The 21,863-nt window shown below is 42.3% G+C and overlaps 1 protein-coding gene across 4 annotated transcripts in view; it reads left to right on the forward strand.

The window, feature by feature from the left end:
• DMGDH (dimethylglycine dehydrogenase) overlaps positions 1-21,177 on the forward strand; it is a 75,562-nt gene extending 54,385 nt beyond the window's left edge. For all 4 annotated transcript variants that reach the window (XM_073344137.2, XM_073344136.2, XM_073344138.2 and 1 more), the window contains 2 exons: positions 18,382-18,516; positions 19,212-21,177. In XM_073344137.2, the coding sequence (XP_073200238.1) occupies positions 18,382-18,516; positions 19,212-19,427 (351 nt within the window). In that variant the 3' untranslated portion in view covers positions 19,428-21,177. The remainder of the gene's footprint in view (positions 1-18,381; positions 18,517-19,211) is intronic.
• Positions 21,178-21,863: the final 686 nt, after the last annotated feature.

A 21,863-nucleotide genomic window follows, 5' to 3' on the forward strand; every position in this document is an offset into this window, starting at 1 on the left:
TCTCTTTACTGACATAATTGTTTGGGGATAATTCATTGGCAAATTTTATACTGCATCAAACTTTATGTTCAAAATAATAGATGTAGTTATTGCTTTTAATGGGCCTTTCAAACTATCTAACAATTAAAATAGTATAGGTTAGACTCTGCTTTGAATTATATCATGTGAGTCACTCCAGCTTTAAATTGGTGCAAATGAAATCAGAATTTGGCACAACTTGCCCATTGTATCTACCCTAGTTATATAGATAATAGATCAATTTTTTTCTTGGGGTTACCCTTTGCAATCTGATTGAAGTCTACAGAATTTCTCCAGATGTACACTGATGCAAATGATCATCCAAGAGCCTGAAATATATATGCAAAGATGTTTAATAATTATTAGAGTCTATTTCTGAAGTAATAGTTAATTTTCTTTTAAGCAGTAACACAGAATTGGCAGTGCATTAAAAGAGCACCACGGTCAAATGTTGCTATCCAAAGGAAAGGTTCAGTGATAGCCATAAAATTATAAAGTCCAGTTTGTACAGAAAAATAAATGTGACAGAACATTGTCTTTATTTAGCAGTGCATATAATGGGCATGACAGTGACATCTGAAGGTTCCAGTTGTATCCAGAGTTTTAAAGCCATTTTATGACAAAGTATATCTCAAGTTTCACAGGGTGTAATATTCAAGTTCACAGATGGTATCAAGAATAACCTAATACTCAGCACCAGGGTTAAAGCCCCTGCCTTACTTTCAGCTGTAAATGTCTTGTCGGTGCTGTCTCCCCTCGGTGCAAACATGATGGGTTCGTGTCAAAGCCCCCCTGGGGACGCGCATCCTCTGATGTCGGCAGGCATGTCTGCTGTACTTTGTGACAATGCATCCAATTGTATCTGTGATCTCTGACAGTCCACCAAAATTAGGTTGGATATTAGGAAAAACTTTTTCACTAGGAGGGTGGTGAAACACTGGAATGCGTTACCTAGGGAGGTGGTGGAATCTCCTTCCTTAGAAGTTTTTAAGGTCAGGCTTGACAAAGCCCTGGCTGGGATGATTTAATTGGGGATTGGTCCTGCTTTTGAGCAGGGGGTTGGACTAGATGACCTCCTGAGGTCCCTTCCAACCCTGATATTCTATGATTCTATGAATTGCAACTTGGATTGTTGCAACTCTTCACAGGCGTGGTCATCATGTTGCTATCTCACGCGACTGTCTTGGTACATCAATCGCAGGACTAACAGAAGCAAGGCCGATAGATCACGGACATCATGAGGTGGAAGATTCTTTACTTCTGTATTCTGGTGGCCCCAACATTTATATGGGGTAGCACTTCTACTGCAAAGTGAGGCCAAGTCCTCCCTGACAACCTGGATACCCATGTCTCCTCGTTTACTTACTGCATGTCTTAAACATTGGCACGGTTACCTCACTGTCATAGCAGTCTACACGCCGACAGAGGAATCTGTTGACTCAGTTAAAGATCATTTCTATGATCAATTGGAACATCTAGTATGCACAGTCGCTCCACATGATAATCTCATGATCCTGGGTAACATAAATGTAGTTACAGGCTCCCTGCGAACTGGGTTTGAACAGGTCATTATGATTCAGGCACACCCAATGATAACTCTCGTCACTTGCTTACATTCTGTGCCTCCCAGAATTTTTCCATTCTTGGGTCATAGTTCAAGCAGTGACGCATACACCAGATGTCATGGATCTCTCATGATGGCGTCACTCAGAAGGAATTGGACCACATCATTACATGCGATAGGTGTCTCTTCGCCTCCTGTAGAGTATATCTTGGTGCAGAATTCGCGGCGAACACAGATCACCATCTAGTGGTCACTTGTATGGTGTTGATGCTCCAACGAGCAGGTAAGCCCTCTGCGATGATGAAGAAGTTTGACATCGACACACTGTGTGTGCCAGGTTTAGCCAACAGGTTTTGTATTGATGTCAGCAACAGATTCTCAGGTCTAGCTAATCTGCCAGATGATGTGGAGGTTGCCTGGTCCCTGTTCACTTCTACCCTCAACTAATCTGCTGAGCAGATGATTGGCTACAGGCATTCAGCATGCCAACCATGGCTATCGGAGGAGGCCTTCCAGATCATTAAATTGAAAGCCGCATGGTGATAAGCGCACTCATAATCAGCTGAAGCAAAAATGTAACACCCTGACACTCCGATATCACAAGGCATATTATAACAAAGTTGCGGATGATGTCAAATTTGGCTTAGCCAGGGGCAACTTGAAGCCAGCATTCCACACCATTCGCAACCTCAGCGGTCAAGAGGTAGTTACTACAAACGGCATGTTCAGAGCTGGATGATGTGGCAGTCACAGTAAGAGCTACAGGCCCATCACCTTGCTCTCCATTCCAGGGAAGGTGTTTGCGCATGTTTTGCTGGCACGCCTGGAGCCTTTGCTACACTGGAAGCACTGTCCCCAACAGTCAGGCTTTACAAGGAACATGTCTACAATAGATGCAATTTTGGCCCTTCGCTTGTTGTCGGAGATACAGCGCGAGTTCAGGAAGCCCCTGCATGAAGCGTAGGTTAATCTTAAGGCTGCATTTGATTCAGTAGACCATGTTGTGTTATGGATGGCCTTAAAGGGTGTAGGTGTCCCTACCACTCTGCTGAACTTGATTAGAGAGCTGCATAATGGAACCACTGCCCGTGTTCATCAGGGGAGCTGGATGTCAGTGCCTTTTAAATCAATATCTGGTGTTAGGCAGGGTTGCGTTCTGGCCCTGCACACTTTTGTCAGGCAATGGATTTAATAATGCAGCATTCCGTCAGGTCCATAGGCTTTGAGATTGGTGATCTCTCACTCACAGACCTTGACTACGCTGTTCTTTTAGTACAGAGCCCTGACAAGTTTCATGAGGCACTCCAGCATATGGAAGAGGAGTCAGCTAAGATTGGTCTCCACATTTCATGGTCAAAGATGAAACTGCAAAATCTAGGACCACGTCCACCTGCGACTCCAATCTCTTTGAACAGCGAAACTGTTGAATCAGTTTCCAGCTTTTGCTATCTAGGTTCTATACTGACGAGCTCCTCCAATTCTCACACGGAGGTTCTCCATCAGATTGGCACTGCAGCATCTGCCATGGGCCGTTTACAAGGGATATGGAATCAACATCATCTTATGTTGTATGACAACCAAGTTCAGGATTTATTCAAGCTGTATCCTTCCCATACTGTTGTACGGCTGCAAAACATGGACACTACACTGCGAGACTGGACAAAGCTGGAGGCTTTCCGCACAAAAGGTCAACGTCGTATACTGGGCATAAAGTGGAATGACTTAATCTGTAATGCAGATGTTTATGGTCGGTCGGGTCTACAGGCTACTGGATCTATTGTCCACAGGCAGCGCCTTACGCTTTTCAGACATGTCACAAGGATGCCACAAGACGTTCCACCGAGCGTCATTCTCCAGGTGGCTTGTAACATCCAGGATAAAATTCCACCAACCGAAGGATGGAGGCCGTCCAGAGGCAGACCCCCTATTATGTGGGTTCATCAAGTCTGTTCCGATGTTGGACTCTCAGGCCATCAAACCTTTGCGGTTGTGCAGGAACAGACCAAATGGCGAATGATCACTACGGCCAACTGTCTGGCTAAGCGTTGAAGAAGAGAAGGAAGCTGGAGGTTTTGGCAGCTGGGTGAGGACCACTGGATTTTTTGAGATTTTACAGTAAGCACATTAGCTGGGTGTTTCTCCTAAACTGATCTGTTGTGAAATAGTTAACAATGTTGTTATTTGTATTGTCATCTTTAGATTTTAGAATTAACAACCCATTCCCATGAATTGGGCAACTACCATCTCTCAAAGGTATTGTTTAAGGCAGTCTGTAGGCCCAGGAAGACACCACTACTTCAGTTTATACTTGGTTCACATTTTCATGGTTATCTTTGGAACAGTAAGGGCTAGAAACATTTTTTTTAAACAAAAGCTAAGATTGTGAAGCATAATTCTTTGGCAAGGGGGGGAATTCCAAGGCAAATTTCAGGACTTAGAATCACAGAATACATTGGGCCTTATGTATGCAGAGACATAAAATTTCTATATTCCTGTTGAATATTGTACTTGTATATTATAAATGTGAAGGCATTATACAGGACTGTAAAGCACTCATTCATATAAAATGGTTGATTATGACAAAATAATACAACATTCTCAACGATAATTTATGGTTGTAATGAGCCGATATTCAGTAACCATTTTTGAGCATTTATGGACATTACATTTGCCATGATTAAGAGAAGATACATTGGGAGGAGGTGGCAGGAGGACCAGTGCTTATTGGTAAAATTTCTAAAAGGGATGAGGCCCCACAAAAGGTCTCAAGGGCAAAGAGCAAAGTACATAGTGTGTTGTAATTAGCAAAAATGCGGTGTACAAAAAAAATAGAAGAATGAAAAATTCATTCCCTGGCTGGGAAGTTATTGGACTTTTAGAATCGGGGGAAAGATCATTTTGAAAGGGAAACTTTCTCTGGCTGCTGCTTCTTCCCCTGTATATAAATCACAGAGACGTCTTTCTAATGGGATAATTATTGAGAAGCTTTGCAAAGTGTTTTCAGTTAAACACTCAAAGATTAAAATGATACTATATCTGTGAAACACTAAGCAAAATCACAGGTCATTTTTACCATTAGGAACACTCAACCAGCCTCAAATTATAGTGAAAAACTTCCACATTACTTCAAATAGCTTTCAGAAATGAACTTTCTTCAGAAAGATTTTCCATGTTTCCCAATGGCAAGATGAATGCAATATTGCCACTAGTCAAAAGAATACAACGATACAAAATTACTTACAGAACTGAATTTTCAGTTTTTCTTTTAAGCTACACACAACAGTGCCATCATCTGGACACCAGTTGCAATAACTGGGTAAAAAGAAAAGGAGGACTTGTGGCACCTTAGAGACTAACCAATTTATTTGAGCATAAGCTTTCGTGAGCTACAGCTCACTTCATCAGATAACTGGGTAGTTTAGTTTGTGGGAAGATAATTCTAGATAATGAGACACTTTGTGCTTCTACTGTCAACCTTTTTGACCCGTGTTAGCCAATATTTGAAGTGTTGCAGGTTATTTCTGTTAGTAGGAGAAATTGATGAAGGTGTTAGGTATTTCTTTGATGCAATCCTGTTTATTTACAAAGAATGTATATGTTCCCTGAACATAAACACAGACATAGTATTATTTATGAATAAATATTATTGTTTATTAATATAGCATCTTAGCCTTAGGCCATAGTGTACAAAAATAAATACATATTTAAAAATTAACACGTTACAGTAAAACACGCATGTTTAAAATACAAAAACTAAAAACACAAAATCAACCCTTCTCCTAAGTTCAAGTAAACTTTTAAAATCACTCCCCATAAAAACAATATGCAAAAATAAAATAATAAAGGTTAGAAATACATTATTTCATGTACGTCACGAAGAGCCTTTCTTTCACATACTTTTTTCTTGGTTTTGCAGCTGACCAGGCAAATAGGGCAACCACCGTATTAATTAAACTTTTTCATTACATAGTAAGTATTCTAGTTGTCAATCCCATGCAATAACAGGCATTTGAGCCAAGAATGGGGTTAACCATTTGTTTCTCAGGTAACAATTTAAGCTGCAAGAAAGTAAATAATTCAACCTGGCCAGACCAGTATGGACAAAAACAATTTGCTGTCTGTGCCAGCATAACTCCCATCCAGATAGGCTGACAGTGTGGCTTGAAAGCAGAGAGCCATGAAGGCCCGCCCTAACACACTATTGTTAAAAATATTGTATTTCTTGTAACCCTGGATACTCTTTAGATGAGAAAGCCAAGGATATGTATTTATTGCATAGACAACTGCTATATCCAATTGGTTGCAAATATTTTCCAATCTAAACATAAGGATTTCACATTCTTGACTCTAGTTCTAGTCCGAGCCCCCAGCCGGAGCCCCCTCCTGCACCCAAATTCCTTCCCGGAGCCCACACCCTGAACCCCCTCCCGCATCCCAAACCCCTGCCCCATTCCTGAGCCTCCTTCTGCACCTAAACTCCCTCTCAGAGCCTGCACCCCCTCCTGCACTCTGAATCCCTTGGCCCCAGCCCGGTGAAAATGAGCAACTGAGCAAGGGTGTGGGAGAGCAAGCAATGGAGGGAGTCCTACTGCACCATCTGCTGCAAAGGCAAGGAGCTGCTGATGTGTAGCAATGCATTACCACGTCTGCCAGCAGCATCCAGGAGACGTACAGTGATGGTGAGCTGAGCGGCCTCCATGCTTGCCGTGGTATGGCGTTTGCATGGGTAACCCAGGAAAAAAGGCACAAAACGATTGTCTGCCGTTGCCTGATGACATGTACCCAAAACCACCCGCGACAATGTTTTTGCCCCATCAGGCATTGGGAGCTTAACCCAGAATTCCAGTGGGCAGTGGGAACTGTGGGATAGCTACCCACAGTGCACCACTTTGTAAGTCGATGCTAGCCACGGTGGTGAGGATGCAGTCTGCCGACTTAATGCGCTTAGTGTGGACGTACAGAATCGACTGTATAAAATCAGTTTCTAAAAATCGACTTCTATAAAATCAACCTAATTTCGTAGCGTAGAAGGCTACACACACTACTCATTGCAAGGTGCCGAAGGTAATGAAATGTGGCAGGAAAGAAAACAAACATAGGATCTGATTCTCTAGTGCCTTACATCATATGTAGTCATTTACAGCTGTGCAAAGTGGGTGTAAAATTCTCCTGTTCTGATGTGGTATATTTTACACTCACTCTGCATTTACTTTTGACAGGTATAAGTGGCTACACAAGCGCTACAGCAGTGAAGAGTCAAGCCCATAGAGTGGTTGAGCAGCAATGTTCCCTCTAATTTTTAACAGGCCGTGTGCTCAAAAAAAGTCTTCTGTGCCGCTGCTGAAGCAAAAAAAGAAAGAAAGCTGCTGCCGAAGTCGGAGTGCACGCGGTGTTTCGCCGTGTGTGCAGGGTTTAAGATCTGTGTGCGCGCGCACACACGCACAGCTTAGAGGGAACAGGGTTGAGCAGTAGCTTCACAGCATGCTGCTCCTTGAACCAAAGACACATTGAGAGAGCCTTTTTTACTGGGAAAGGCTCAACAGTTTCACAGACATGGGGTCAGGGTGGGGTGAGAAGAAGCTGCAGAACAACCTGTCTGCAAAAGTAGCTGTGGCCCTTTGTTTACATTTTTTAGTACTTAGATGACTTAGTTTAGTGAGACGAAACATGACCTCATAGTAGAGGAGGTGTTTGCTTAACAATAGCAAATGATTAATGTCCACCTTCCTACCACCAATGTCAACACAGGGGGCAGACCTAAAGGGTGGCATCGTTGGCATTTACTAATCAGGTCCCCAGGCCCCCTGAGCAGTTCCAGTAGCTCCTTTTCCCCTTCTTCACCTTGCTGGCCCCTTCAGAAGGAAGATGGCAGTGCTCACCCTACCTGCCCCCGACCTAGAGTAGGGTGGACAGATTCCTTGTGACACCTCTCTCCTAGCAAGAGCGATAGAATGAAAATCTGGAGGGAGGGCATGAGGCAGCACTAGAGAAGAGCTGATGTAGTTGTGTGGTGTGCAGGTGAGTGAGATTGGGCGGGGAAGAAAGCCGAGGGTGTTGGGAAGAGATTGAGTCTTGGGTCAGAGGACTGTGAGAGTGATTCTGAATTGGTGGGGGTGTCCCTTTTTGTTTTGTTGGTATTCAAATTAACCTCTGGGTCTTACACCCCTTCGCACCCTGCTCCCAAAGTTGGCACTACCATTGGCACCCCTACCATTTATTTGCCCACTGGGTCTTTTCCCATAATTCACCCGTGCTTCAGGCCAGCTTAAAATCTAGGGGCCAAATTCTCCATTGATGTAACTATTAAAGGCAATTGAGTTGTGGTGGCAGAAAATTTGTCTCTAGATACAGACTGCTTGCAAATCACCTGAGAAAACCCAGGATAACTCCAAAACACTATTGTCTGCCTAGAATTTATGCATGAGTCACATTCACATTAGGCTGAACTAAAACTACCCATTTGGCTGGGCATTCTGAGCTTCAGTGGGGTAACTGGTCACGACAGTTTTTATCATATGCATATCGTTAGTCTGACTGCTTGTTCCTAGGAGTGGAGTTGGCAGGCAGAACAAAGGAGCAGGGCAGTCTGTCCAAATCACAGCTAAGTAGGTCTTGTTTTACACTGACTGGCCTTGACTGTGTCCTCTTTAGATAACTGTCTTATCCAGTGTAACTATAACTTCAGTTTGGTGCAGGAAAGGAAATCTGTCAAATATTCTGCCTAGAGGGAGATATGATCTTCAGTCATCCTGTTGGCAAGAGGGATATAATTTGGAGGGTAGCCCTGAAATTATTCAAGAGTATCCAACTAAGAATAATTAATGTCAAAATATTGCATGGACTCTGTCTCCAGTGTGCTGTAATGCAATGGTTATAGCAGATTGCAGCAGATGTTGGTGCTGCCTTGCTCAGTTGGGCAGCTATGTATACAAAATTTGGCCTTGTGCCAAATTCCTAAGTAGTCTACCAAATCAATTACAGCATTTCATTATTAAAAGGTATTTGCATATTTCTGCTACCAACTATTTATCTTTGCTGAATGAGGTATACCATTTTTGGTTTTTAGAAGTCCAAACTTTCTCATTAGACTAAGTTACTGATTCTTCTTCTTACTACAGAACTGTAAGAAGACATACGAACTTTGAAAAGTTCAGTTTATGATTTGTTCCCTTTTTCCTTCCTTTAAAGAAGAAAGCATACTTAGAAAAGGTTGGGATTAGGAACTGCCCAAAGAAAGTGTAAGAAACAAATGGCACTGTCCACAAAAACCAAACATATTCTTGGCAGATACACTGTGAATTAGACTCTGCAAGGCACCCGTCCATGCTATACCATGACAATGGTCCATGAATATTCATAGTAATTACATAGAAGAATGATTAAAAAAAAAGTTTGTGCATCTTTCAGTTACTAAAAAATTCAGCCCATTATAAACTCTCTTAGAATCTTAAGCTCATTGAATAGTAGCTCAGTTGGCAGAACATTTGGACACATTACTTAGAATGGTGATATCTCATGCAAATCCTTTGGTTTCTTCAAATTGCTCACCCAAGTATTCTAAAACCTGAAAAAACAGCAGCAGCAGTTTGTATTAATAGATAATGATGATAATAAAAATTAATAATAATAATAAACTTTGTGCTTACACTATATGTACTGCTTTCCATCCCTAAAGGTTCTATACCTTGTCTATACTAGAAAAAAGCACCATATTGAAAAACCTGTTAAGACGTTTTAACTAGTATGGTGTTAATCATGATTTTGCCCTTATTGTTAATAAGGACAGTCATGTTTAACAAGATAGCTATTATGTTTAACCCTGGGGTTTTTCTATTCGTCAAAATCACAACTTGGTTGTTTTAAGTTAAATTTACCCCTAGTGTGATAAGGACAGTTGTACTGAACAATGTGTTAGCTGGTTGTGGTTAACCCTCAGGGGTAATCTAGGGTTAATTACAACCTGCTAACACATAATTAAGTATGACTCTTTGTGTACATGTGTTTAATATTGTCTTATTTAAAAGTTGCTATTTAACAAGCTTTCTGACATGATGCTTTGCCCAGTGCAGACATGGCCAATATGCTTTACAAACTTAAGTTAATTTAGCCACATTTCTCCTCAGAAGCTTTATGTTCCTATTTTACAGTTTAGGAAACTGAGGCAAAGAGCAGGTAAATGGCTTGCCTTTGCAGAGGAGGCTCCTAGAAGGATGGCACAGAGCTGGCTCTGAGCCTATTAGAGAAGCCTATGCTACTAAGGATATTCCTTGGTGCAGTTTTACTGCCTTTTTTCACCAACATTTGCAATAATCTTTATTGTGTTTAAAATGACTTAATGAATTAATCTCACCTGACTCTTAGGGCTTGTCTTCACTAGGAAAAAAGATGTGTTCTTACCTTGTGTCATCTAACATGTGGTACTAACACAAGGTAAAATCCTATGAAGACAAGGCAGTTTGTAGTTTCAATCTGTGTTAGCAGGTCAGTCTAAACTCTAAGTTCCTTCCTGTGAACATGTGAAAACTCCAACTGCCTTGTCTTCACTAGGATTTTGCCTTGTGTTAGTTGCCATGTATTAGCTAACACTAGGTAAGAGCACACCTTTTAATGAAGATGCACCCATAGTCAAGTCAGTGGATAAGTCGATAAATATGAGGTGAATACTGTGCTTATCTTGCTCTTTAAAAGGATTTTAGATTGGTCGTTAGCTTAAAGTCAGGATGTTTGGTTAGCATTATGCCTACCTCACATGCAATGTCTATGGAAGCTCCTGCTGGGGCAGCATATCTTCTACTTTAGATCTAACCAAACTACAATACTCCTGTGATTATAGGTACAGACTGTCATTATCCCATCTTACTAATGGAGACATTGAGAAAGAGAGGTTACGTATTTGCTCAAGGTCACAGAGGGAATAAGCATCGGAGCTAAACAGCTCCTGTGTCCTCAGCTAAGCTTACCAGGTCACACTTTACTCTGCACAGCTAAAACCTTCATGCTGGCTAAATAATTAAGCTCCCTAGAAAATAATCTTTTCCAATTCCAACGCCAATTACCTGAAAAGCTTAGAGTGAATATTCTTTTAAAACTGAGAAAAGATAGAACCAGGTTTAAATTTACCATGACCTTAGAATTGTTTATCACCATTCCCCCACATATAATTCAACTTTATTCCATTTTTCCTGTTTTTGTTCTTATTCACTTATATTGAGTTATAATGTACCTTTTAAGTGGAATTTTATGTTACATTATACATTTAGAGTGACAAACTAAATGGAATAGTTGCAATATACTGACTAATTTTCCTAATAAGAATAGGAAGCAGTTACCAAGTATAGCCAGACATGGTTAGACTGAATCAGTTTCCTAAATCTTAATTTTATTTTAGTGGACAAAATCTAAAACCAAACCAAAGGTGCATAAATGCTGGAAGTTTTTTACCATACATATCAGGGGCCATTTTAATCCAGCCCTGCAGTTCCCATTGGCCAATGGGAGCTGCAGGGTCAGCGCAGCAGAGCCGCCTAGCTGAACCTCCGGGTAGGAGCTGGAGCGGGGGAACATGCTGCTGCTTCCAGGAGCCACTTGAAGTAAGCGCCGCCCAGAGCCTGCACCCCTGAGCCAGTCCCCCATGCCCCAACCCCCTGCCCCAGCCCTGATCCCCCTCCCACCCTCTGAACCCCTTGGTCCCAGCCCAGAGCCCCCTCCTACACCCCAAACCCCTCATCCCCAGCCCCACCCCGGAGCCTTCACCCCACCCCGCCCCAGCCTGGAACACCCACATCCTGAACTCCTCATTTCTGGCCCCATCCCCGAGCCCACACCCCCTGCCAGTGTTCATACCCCAACCCCAATTTCGTAAGCATTTGTGGCCCGCCATACAATTTCTATACCCAGGTGTGGCCCTCAAGCCAAAAAGTTTGCCCACCCCTGATACAAGTGATTTGCATACCCAATTATTTTAGAAATCACAAGTCTGGATTCATTTTGGTGAGAATTTCTTAAGATATAGTTTGTTGTTTGTTTGTTTTTAAAAAGCATCACAGTGTATTCTTTCAGCAGAGTACAGGAATCCTAGAGTGGATCATTCCTTGTCCACTCTTCCAGTCAAGAACATACAGTATAGCAAGAAGCAGGGATCATCAGACTGTTATTTCCAGAGGAGTTGCATAGGATATGTCAGTGCAGAATGTCGCTATTATATGAAAATGCCAAAACCAGGTCCTCCTTGGTACTTAGAATTGGAAGTGTACCTTTTTTAAGCAGGTCTAAGCTTGACCTCATTAAAATTAATGGGAGAAGGATTTAGCCTTATATGTGTAATGAAAATAACAGTGAATGTGCTAGAAACATCTAGAATTTATATCTTGCAAACTGCCTGCTCTAATTGTTTTCGTACATTTCTCAAACTGATTAATTAAAAGGTGGAAGTCAAAAAAATTTAGCAGTCATCCTTAGTGTGCCAGTGATTTGTATACTCAGTAGAGTTAACTGTCATCTATACAGTTAATCTGGAAGTGACCCGTTAAAACAATGCACATCTGTTATCAGGTCATACTCAAGGCTCTGATTATGCTTACTGCATTAACCTTCATGCAAACTGTTTTTCCATTTATAAATGATTAATTTTTGGGAGTGTAGATTCCTCTGTAATTTTGAGTAGAAAGCACTGTGGAAATGAGAAATATTTAAATGAGTGGGTTTCTTCTTTCTTCATCCCTATTCTACCTACAAGTAACTGAAGGGGAGTAATAGGAGCACCATGATAAATACTCCAGAAAAGAGAAGAGTGAAATGATGTGAGTTGAGTTCATCACAATAGGTACCATTTCAGTGCTATGTGATACTGTATTCCTCTCTGATGGACCGCAACCTTGTCATGGTGGAGAGGCTTGCGTGGGCTAAAGACCCTCAGAGCTACATCATCTGGAGCTTTCATACTCCTGGTAGGGTCCCCCTTGGCAAGCAGATCTGTGGCGGGGCTCCTGACTAACCGCAGTCCAAACTTCACAAGACCCGAACAGTGGATGAGGCGCATACAGAGGACCTTTTAGTACTCTGTGGCTGTGAAGGCGGATGAGGGCTTCAGCAGGAGGCAGGCCCCTGGTTGTCTTGGATCTCCTTACTACTGGGTCAGGGTTTTCCTCCTGTCAACTGCCTGCACACCAGTTTCCCTACGTTAAAAGATTTCACGCGCAGGTCTCTGCCAAAGGGCTTGCACCTGCCCACACAAAGTCCTATGGCGACGGATGAGTGCAGTGAAGACAGGAGCAGTGATTTCTGGGAATCTTTAGTCTGTGACTGAGCAGGCCTTTTTAGGATCCCCTCTGCTCACCCCTAATGGGGAGGGGGCTAGAAAAGGTGCCTGACACAGGCTGTCCACACTCTTCTGACTGGATGGCCGCATCCAGTGGGATCACTCAATTCCGTGGCCAAAACAAGAGATATAAGGCAATGAATTTCGCCACCTGGAATATCCACACCCTTATGGACTCTCAGCACAGTGAATGCCCAGAAAGAAGAACTGCCATAATTGCCAGAGAACTGGCAAGACTCAACATTGACATTGCAGCTGTTATTGAGACCCTCTGGGCCAATTAAAAGAGGATGGAGGTGGCTACACCTTCTTTTGGAAAGGAAAGTCACCTGAAGAGACATGCAGATTCACGGGATTGGCTTTGCCATAAAAAATAAGATTGTCAGTCAGATTTTGGAGCTTCCCATGGTGATCAGTGAGTATCTCATGACTCTTTGACTCAAGCTCAGCAACAACCAATCTGCCACAGTCATCAGTGCATACACCCAACACTTGATGATGAGGAAGACGACAACGACAAGGAGCAGTTTTATAGCACTCTTGATGCAATCCTCGCAGACAAACCCATCCTCCTGGGAGATTTCAATGCCAGAGTCGGACCGGACTTCCAACTTTGGAGCAGCACATTAGGCAAAGAAGGGGTGGGAAATGTAAACCCCAATGGCATTCTCCTCATCAGCAAATGTGTGGAGCATGATCTGCTCATCATAAATACCATCTTTAGGCAGAGTAACAAATTTGACACCACCTGGAAACATCTTCAGTCCAAACACTGGCACCTTCTTGACTATGTTATAGTCAGTGCCTGAGATTACGCTGATGTCTGTATAACATAAGCCATGAGAGGTACAGATCACTGTTGGACAGGCCATCAATTAATAAGGTCACTCTTGTATCTGCAGCTTGCTCCACCACACCACAAACACCCAAAGACTAAGCGAAAGCAATACAACATGAAAGCACTTCAAGACCAAGCCAGCTGCGAGATGTTACAGCAACATCTATCAGAGAAACTCTCTGACTTGCCTGATAACATCATTGACATTCAAGAACACTGGGATCAACTTAAAAATACCATTCACAGTGTATGTGCTTAAACTATAGGATATTCCACTCATTAGCACCAAGACTCGTACGAAAACAACAAGGAAATCCTAGCATTAATTCAACAGAAAAGAACTACATTCTGTAACTGGCAAAATGATTCCTTTAACCAATGAAAACATGAGGCTTATCATCTGCTCAAAGCTGAAGTCCAAAGGAGGCTATGTGACATCAAAAATAAGTGGTGGCAAGAGAAGGTCTCTGAGATCCAGGGTTTCATAGACCAGGATGACATGAGAAGCTTCTTCCGAGCAACAAAAGCTATATATGGGCGAAGCTCCAAAGGTCCAACCCTCTTATGTTCCCAGGATGGTTCCACCCACCTCAAAGACAGCGAGGCCATTAAGCAACACTGGAAGGAGCACTTTGAGAGCCTCTGAAGATACCATTCAGTCTATTTCACAACGCTCAGCGATGGAATGCTTTGCTGATCCCCCATCTTCTGAGGAAGTCCGGTATGCCATCACCTAGACAAAAAATCACAAGGCTCCAGGCCCAGACGGCATCCCAGCTGAGGGTTTTAAAGCTGGTGGAACAATGATCCACTACAAACTTTGCCAACTCCTTGACAAAATCTGAACCTGCGAAGAAATTCCACCTGACTTTAAGAACACCCACATTGTTACAATATTCAAGAAAGGGGACAAATCTTTGTGCGGGAACTACAAAGGCATTGCCCTTCTTTCCGTTGGAGGAAACCACCTTCTGCCCCTTGCCGAGGAACTCCTCCCCAAATCACAGTGTGGCTTCAGGCCATCCCAAGACACAACTGACATGATCTTTGTGGCATGACAGATTCAGAAGTGCAGAGAGTACTCCTGAGGGCATTCTGCACCAAAAAATTAAAAATTCTGTGCACATTTTAAAATTCTGCAAATTTTTTTATCAAATAAATGTGGAGGCTCCAGCATGGCACTGGGGAGCACAGGCCACTGGCTGCGCAGAGGTGGGAGATCACTGTCCAGCTCCCCGCTCCGGGACACGGACTCAGTGGTCATGCCATGCAGAGGAAGAGGAAGCCCCGTCCTCCCCAGCCCAACCAGGACTAGCAGCTGAGCCCAGCGCAGGGTAGGAACCACCATTCAGGTCTTCCCCAGTCCCACTCCCTTCCCCACGGTGATTTACCTCTCTGCCAGCTGCCCTGGGCACCCGAAACATACTGCTGGGGAAGGTTGCATGACCACTCTTGTGGCTTCCCTTTGCTTCCCTGTCAGAAAGTCATTTTTCTGTAGGAAAGCAAAGAAATCTGCGGGGGGACATAAATTCTGTATATGCGCAGAATTCCCCCAGGAGTAGGAGAGCAACACTAGGAACTGTTCATGGCATTCATTGATCTAACCAAGGCCTTTGACTCTATCAATCATGATGCCCTATGGAAGGTGCTGTGTAGGTTTGGCTGTCCACAGAAATTCATTTCCATCATCAGACTACTCCATGATGGGATGACTGCCACCATTCTGTGCACCGGCTCAGAGACCAAACCATTCATCATTCGCACTGGTGTCAAGAAGGGCTGTTTCATTGCTCCAACACTCTTCTACATTTACCTTGCCCTGATCCTGATTCTCATCTGTGACTACCTTTCTGATGGAATTGGGACTGAGTATCATATGGATGGTCAACTCCTGAATCTCCGATGTTTCCAAACAAAATCTAAGATCATGAGAATTGGCATCACTGATCCTTCAGTATGAAGATGACTGTGTCATTCTTGCACACACAGATGCCAACCTGGAAAGTACCCTAAATCTTTTTGCTGATGCCTATCACAGCCTGGGTCTCTCTCTCAACATTGGGAAAACCAAGGTACTCTATCAGCCCTCACATGCACAAATTACTCTTCATACTCCACAAATCGCCATCAGCGGGGAACCCCTGGAAAATGTGGACCATTTGCCATACCTCAACATCTACCTCTACCGAACACCCAGCATTGACACAGAAATTGAATACAGAATCCACTGTGCCAGCGCATCCTTTGGAAGACTACTCAAAGAGGTCTTCCATGATAGGGACCTGCAAACAGGCACCAAGATCTTGGTTTACAAGGCAGTTGTCATCCCCACCCTTCTATATGGGTGTGAGACCTGGATAACCTATAGATGACATCTCAAGCAGCTGGAGTGGTTTCAACAAGCTACCTCAGGAGGATTCTCAGGATCATCTGTGAAGACTGACGCACTAACATCAGCCTTCTCTCTGCAGCCAACATCAGCAGTATAGAAGCACAAGTCATGAAACACTAATTCCACTGGTCTGGCCACTGTGTACATATACCTGATACTTGCCTCCTGAAGAAGTATTCGTCTCTCTGTTAAGTCAGGGAAGAAGGGCTCTCGGAGGGCAGTGGAAGAGCTTCACACACGTACGGAAAGTACATGTTAAAAAGGGAGGCATTAACCCAACAAACTGGGAGGACGCAGCACAGAACAGAACACAGTGGGACCACACCATACAGCTCACTTTGAGGAGAACAGTTGTGCTCATGAGACAGAAGTGACAAAGGAGGAAAGAAAGGGAACAACAGTCCAGCCAACAGCTATGTCTCCTCCAAGATTACACCTGTCACTTCTGTGGGAAAATCTGCAGGACACGAATTGGGCTCCTCAGCCACTTAAAAACCCACCAATGAGCCCCCTTAACAGACATCATCCCCACATTGAGGGATAGCCAAAGATACTGTATTCCCCCAAACTGTGGGTCACAGTTCTCTCATGGGAAATTTAAAGGTGATTCAGCAAAGAAGATGGTCGCAGTGGGGGTGATTTGGTGTTCACATAGTTTAGTGCTGGCAGATTCCCATCTTTGTGTCATTATTTTATAACATGGAGATCTAAAGATATGAATTTTTGATCTATTTTAATAGAACAGGTGGAACTTTTCTTTGTCAGTTTTCAGTCTGAACATCCAATAATACATCAGCATGGGCAGGAAAGGCTTGATTCTGTAAAGTTATGTTTATTTATTCAGCCACTACATATTTCTGTGTGGTATATAGGATTTTGGTCAGAGTGTGGCCCCAGGTAACAAGGGAGACAAAGTTGGCACTGAAACTAGTTGGTTTGTGTTAGCTACGGAGCTGTAGCCATTTTCTTTAATAACTGTGTCCCATGTAATTGGGACTGTGATTCCATATAGCATGACATCTTTTATCTACAATAACTTATATAAAACACAAACCCCACCATATTATCCAACCTCTTTCATTATAAAAACATTGTGAACATGTAAATGAAATATGTTGCAGTCTGAATGGAAAGGAGGGGTAGGTTGAATATACAGGCACTTGTTTGAGGAGTTACGCAGAAATTATTGCAATACTACTGAAACAGTCATTTACCCTGATTTGTCCTCTTGTTTCCTTATTTCCCTGGGCAGGACTCTCCTCTCTACAGAGGTCTTCGAAACTGGGATTCAATCTGAATCTCTTTTGTTATCATCTCTAACTGCTCCAATTTACCCAGTAACATGGGAAAGTCCCCCCAGTCATATTCAAGGCTCAGTTGTGTGTCTGTGCACCAGCTTACCTGCACCTTCTCTTTCTCACATTGACCCTTCCATTCTCTTCCTAGCTTCATTCACACATATATTGCCAGAGTGGTACTGCTGGTCTGTCACTCAAGCAGAAGACTGCCTCCTCCAGGAAGCTGCCAGAAGGGCTCCTCCATTCCCACAGGATATTTTCCCTGATCTACTTGTGAGAATCAGGGGAGCTGCTGTTCCGCTTTAGCAAGGCTGAGGAAGAGGGCTTCAGATGATACTGGGTAGGATGTGGCAGTGGAGGTGCTATGGTATCCCATGAAGTATTAGATCCTGTGGGGAGGAGAACACACCCTGACACAGAACACCTTAGTGGGTAGGGAGGAAAATGCCACCTCCACATCTTGGAGCAGAGGGACCAAAGAGGAATGTGGTGAACTACTGTCACTCTTGCAGATGGCTTTTGTGTCCAAGCAGGATACAGGATCCCAGTGAGAGGCAGGGCCACAGAGGTCTGTATAATGATGTGCCAATGGTCTAGATTATTTCATTGCATCCTGAGAGAAATAATGGCATTCTGGCTCAGACTACTGATGGGGCCAGTTTAAACAGCCACTTCTGCAGTATACTGGATTTTATTGCACATGTAATTCTCCTGTCATTGGAATACTGGGTCTTATAGGTCTCAGATCTAGACAAAAAAAGAGGAAAAAATATCTGATTGTTTCATGTTTGTGGACAAGAAATAATATTTGCCAAAAGGTTTGATTTAATCTGTATTTTTATATAATGTTTAATTGACAAGAAAACAAGTGAAGACACATTTAAATACTTGCATCTATAACCTTGTCGCAGATCTTGTATAATCATTCATCATCATTATCTTTCACTTTTTCAGCCAGCAGACTTCATAGGAAAGCAAGCACTGAAGCAGATTAAAGAAAAGGGGCTTAAACGGCGACTGGTGTATCTCACCTTGGAAACAGCTGACGTTGATCCAGAGGGAAATGAAAGTGTGTGGCATAATGGCAGAGTAAGTACTATACATCACTTTACAAGAAACTAAAATTCATTCTCTAGCATTGGAATCCCACTTTATGTTTCAGGTTACTTTTACTGGAACAGGACAGTTTGGTACAATAATATAATTTTTGAATTTCCATGTACCATGGCAGGTTCTAATTGTACACAAGATTTTGAAATATAGAATCTCTAAATTAGAAATGGAAAAACCTCCAGTATTAGGTCACCTATTCTGTCCTCTTGCAAGTACAGGATTCTACTTACAGTATATTTCAAAATGATTTGCATAAAAGAAAAGAACAAAACCACAAACCAAAGTTTAGGCCACCAGGCCATCTAAGTACAGAGTAGATGATGAAACAGCCATTAACAGTTAATAAAAATACTCAGCATGAATATAAAATGTAAATAGCATTTGTTTCAGGTGAGATCTTAATCAAATATAATAGGAATTTAGCATCCTGCTGGTAATTTTTCCAGTGGTTCTTTGGGAGTAAGAAATTCCTAACTTACCTGACAGAACCAAAAATGGAGAATGCTATGAACTGTATGACACAAATGAGACCGTGTATATTTGACTGTTGATGTTAGGGACACAAAAATATTTAAAGTATTCAAAATAGTGTAAGGTGTATTTTTAAAAGTAGAAGTTAGTATGGTACAAAACCCACTGAGTGTTGGAAATAAGGATAATTTTTTTTCTAGGTTGTTGGCAACACCACATCTGGAAATTACAGCTACAGTACCCAGCAGAGTCTGGCTTTTGCATATGTCCCCACAGAACTCAGCAAAGTTGGACAGAAGCTGGAAGTTGAACTGCTAGGAAAAAATTATTCAGCAACTATTGTAGAGGAACCACTGGTTCTGACCGAACAAACAAGAACACGTCTTCAGAAAAAGGGTGGGAGTGTCAAGATGTAAACCCAGAGGGCAGTTACAGTAAATTCTCAATATCAATTGGTTTGACTTACAACCATGAAATACAAAGGAGTCAAACTACTCTGGTTCCCAATCATTAAGGGTGAGATTCTCATTTGCCCTATACATCCATGCAGGGGATTAAGGGGATTTAAGATGGCCCCTTGATTCATTGAGTGGACTGCCCACATCACTGCTCTGAGCACAGGGGGAGGAGAGCAGGCTCCTGTGGACACATGCTCCCCCATCCTCCCAATGCTTGTGGACAGGAAGCGGGTAAAGAATCAACGGTCATTACTCAGCTTCTCCACACTCTCGCAAGCAGAACTGAGCTGGTGCAAGGGGGAAGTAGTCTGCTGTTAGTATGAGCCAACAGCAAATTATTTCCCTTCTTTCAGGGTCACTTTTCTTTCCCTGGTATGCTCCTGGGGCAGTGCAGCTACACATTGCCCTTTCCCTGTAGTCTTGGCAAAGTCACAGCCTTGTCCCCAAAGGAATAGTTACTTAGTTCCACATGGACACATTCTGAACAAAACTGAAGTTGCTCTTGAACATTGGCTTTAGAAATTATTTTTTTAAAATTCAAACTGAGTAGATAATATTTTTTCTCCAGCTGTGTTATTCTGGAAGAACTTTTGATGGAAGATAGAAATACAGTCCTTCCTAATCAAGAAATTCTAGAAAGGACACTCTTCCTATTGATTGAGTATTTTGCCATGGATCAGCTAGTAGACCATATTCAACATTATTCAACATACACAATATTACTGCTCAATTTCTGGACACAATCAAAACGTACAAACTCTTGCACCATTTTTTGTTTAGTTCTTCTTTTCTCGATTAAAAAATAAGCGATGGTGACAATGTGTTGTCATATACAAATAATAAGTGAACATATGTATTTAAACTGCAGTATTTCATTCAGTGTTGTTTTTGATCATCCCAATAAGCAAGATTTTGGATACTGTAGGAGAATATAAACATTGGAAATGTATTAAATTATTATAATAAACTTGTTAATTCCATAAAATATTCAGCATCTACTGAGACACAACACGACCATAATAACGCCATCCTAAAAAACCTTTTTAAAGGCTAGAATATTTGTTCAGATAGCACTCAACATTAGTCTGTTGATAGTCCTTTTCAAAGATCATTGACACAGAAAAAGGGCCCAAAAGTGCATAGCCTTCCAAAGGAATTGGAACATTCTAAACCTTCAGCAAAGAAGCAGAGGATAAATAGAATATGCCAGTGGAAACACTGTTTGAATAATGAGCACCTACATTTGTCAAAGATTTAATGCAAGTTGACATTACATTTTGCAGTTCAGAATATCCTTTTACAAAGCAGGTCAAACTAAAGTATAAGAGCTGACAGGCTTGCACATAGAGCTATCTTGAGTGAAAAATCCATTTGGAAATTATTATCTGTTATATATTCATAAGTGATTTAGGGTCATTTTGCTGAACGAATCAGAGATTTTTTTTTCCTAAAGGTGACATTATTTGTAACTGAACACTTTGTGTACGTTACTTTGCAACTTTTCCCCCCTCTGGTCTTTAAAGAAAACTAGAATACAAAACAAAGCACTGTGATTTTATTTAGAGCAAGGGAAAAACCCCTAGGAACACTGGGTATTTCTCAAGAACATCCAAATTCACTATTCACTGATATGCTGGAATGTAGAGTACAGTAATTACTTTAAAAAGAAAAGGAGGACTTGTGGCACCTTAGAGACTAACAAATTTATTTGAGCATAAGCTTTCGTGAGCTACAGCTCACTTCATCGGATGCATTCAGTGGAAAATACAGACTGAATGCGTCGGATGAAGTGAACTGTAGCTCACGAAAGCTTATGCTCAAATAAATTTGTTAGTCTCTAAGGTGCCATAAGTCCTCCTTTTCTTTTTGCGGATACAGACTAACACAGCTGCTACTCTGAAACCAGTAATTACTTTGAGGCTTACACTTTTATCTTCCTTATAGGCTACAGTACACAGAAACATTTATCAAACAATTGTGGAAGTCACCTCTGCTTCAGCAGTGACTTCCTCATTTACATGTTGAAGCTAGATGCAGGGTTGCAGTTTCCTGGCTGGCTTGGGAAAAGGTGCTCTGAACAATGTGTGGACCAGCCAGTTGGAATGCAGGAGCTGGAGAATGCCACTAGCTTCTTTCACTACCTTGTAAGGCCTGGGCAAGAGCTAACCAATTGCAATCCATGTGCTCAAAGGAGTTCAGAGACTGTTCACTGCATGCATGTCTGGGGATGCATAGTATTCCAACTGGGGTGAGGAGATGAGGCAGGTCTGTAGACCAGCTGCACTGCAGGGATCCATCCTATGATGCAACATTCATGTTCTGCCTTCTGCACTGAGTATTCAACTACACATCTGCACTATCCTGTACTTGGATAAATGGCTAAAAAGCCCCAAC

This window comes from Lepidochelys kempii, chromosome 5, assembly GCF_965140285.1.
Source record: "Lepidochelys kempii isolate rLepKem1 chromosome 5, rLepKem1.hap1, whole genome shotgun sequence".
Lineage (NCBI taxonomy): Eukaryota > Metazoa > Chordata > Testudines > Cheloniidae > Lepidochelys > Lepidochelys kempii.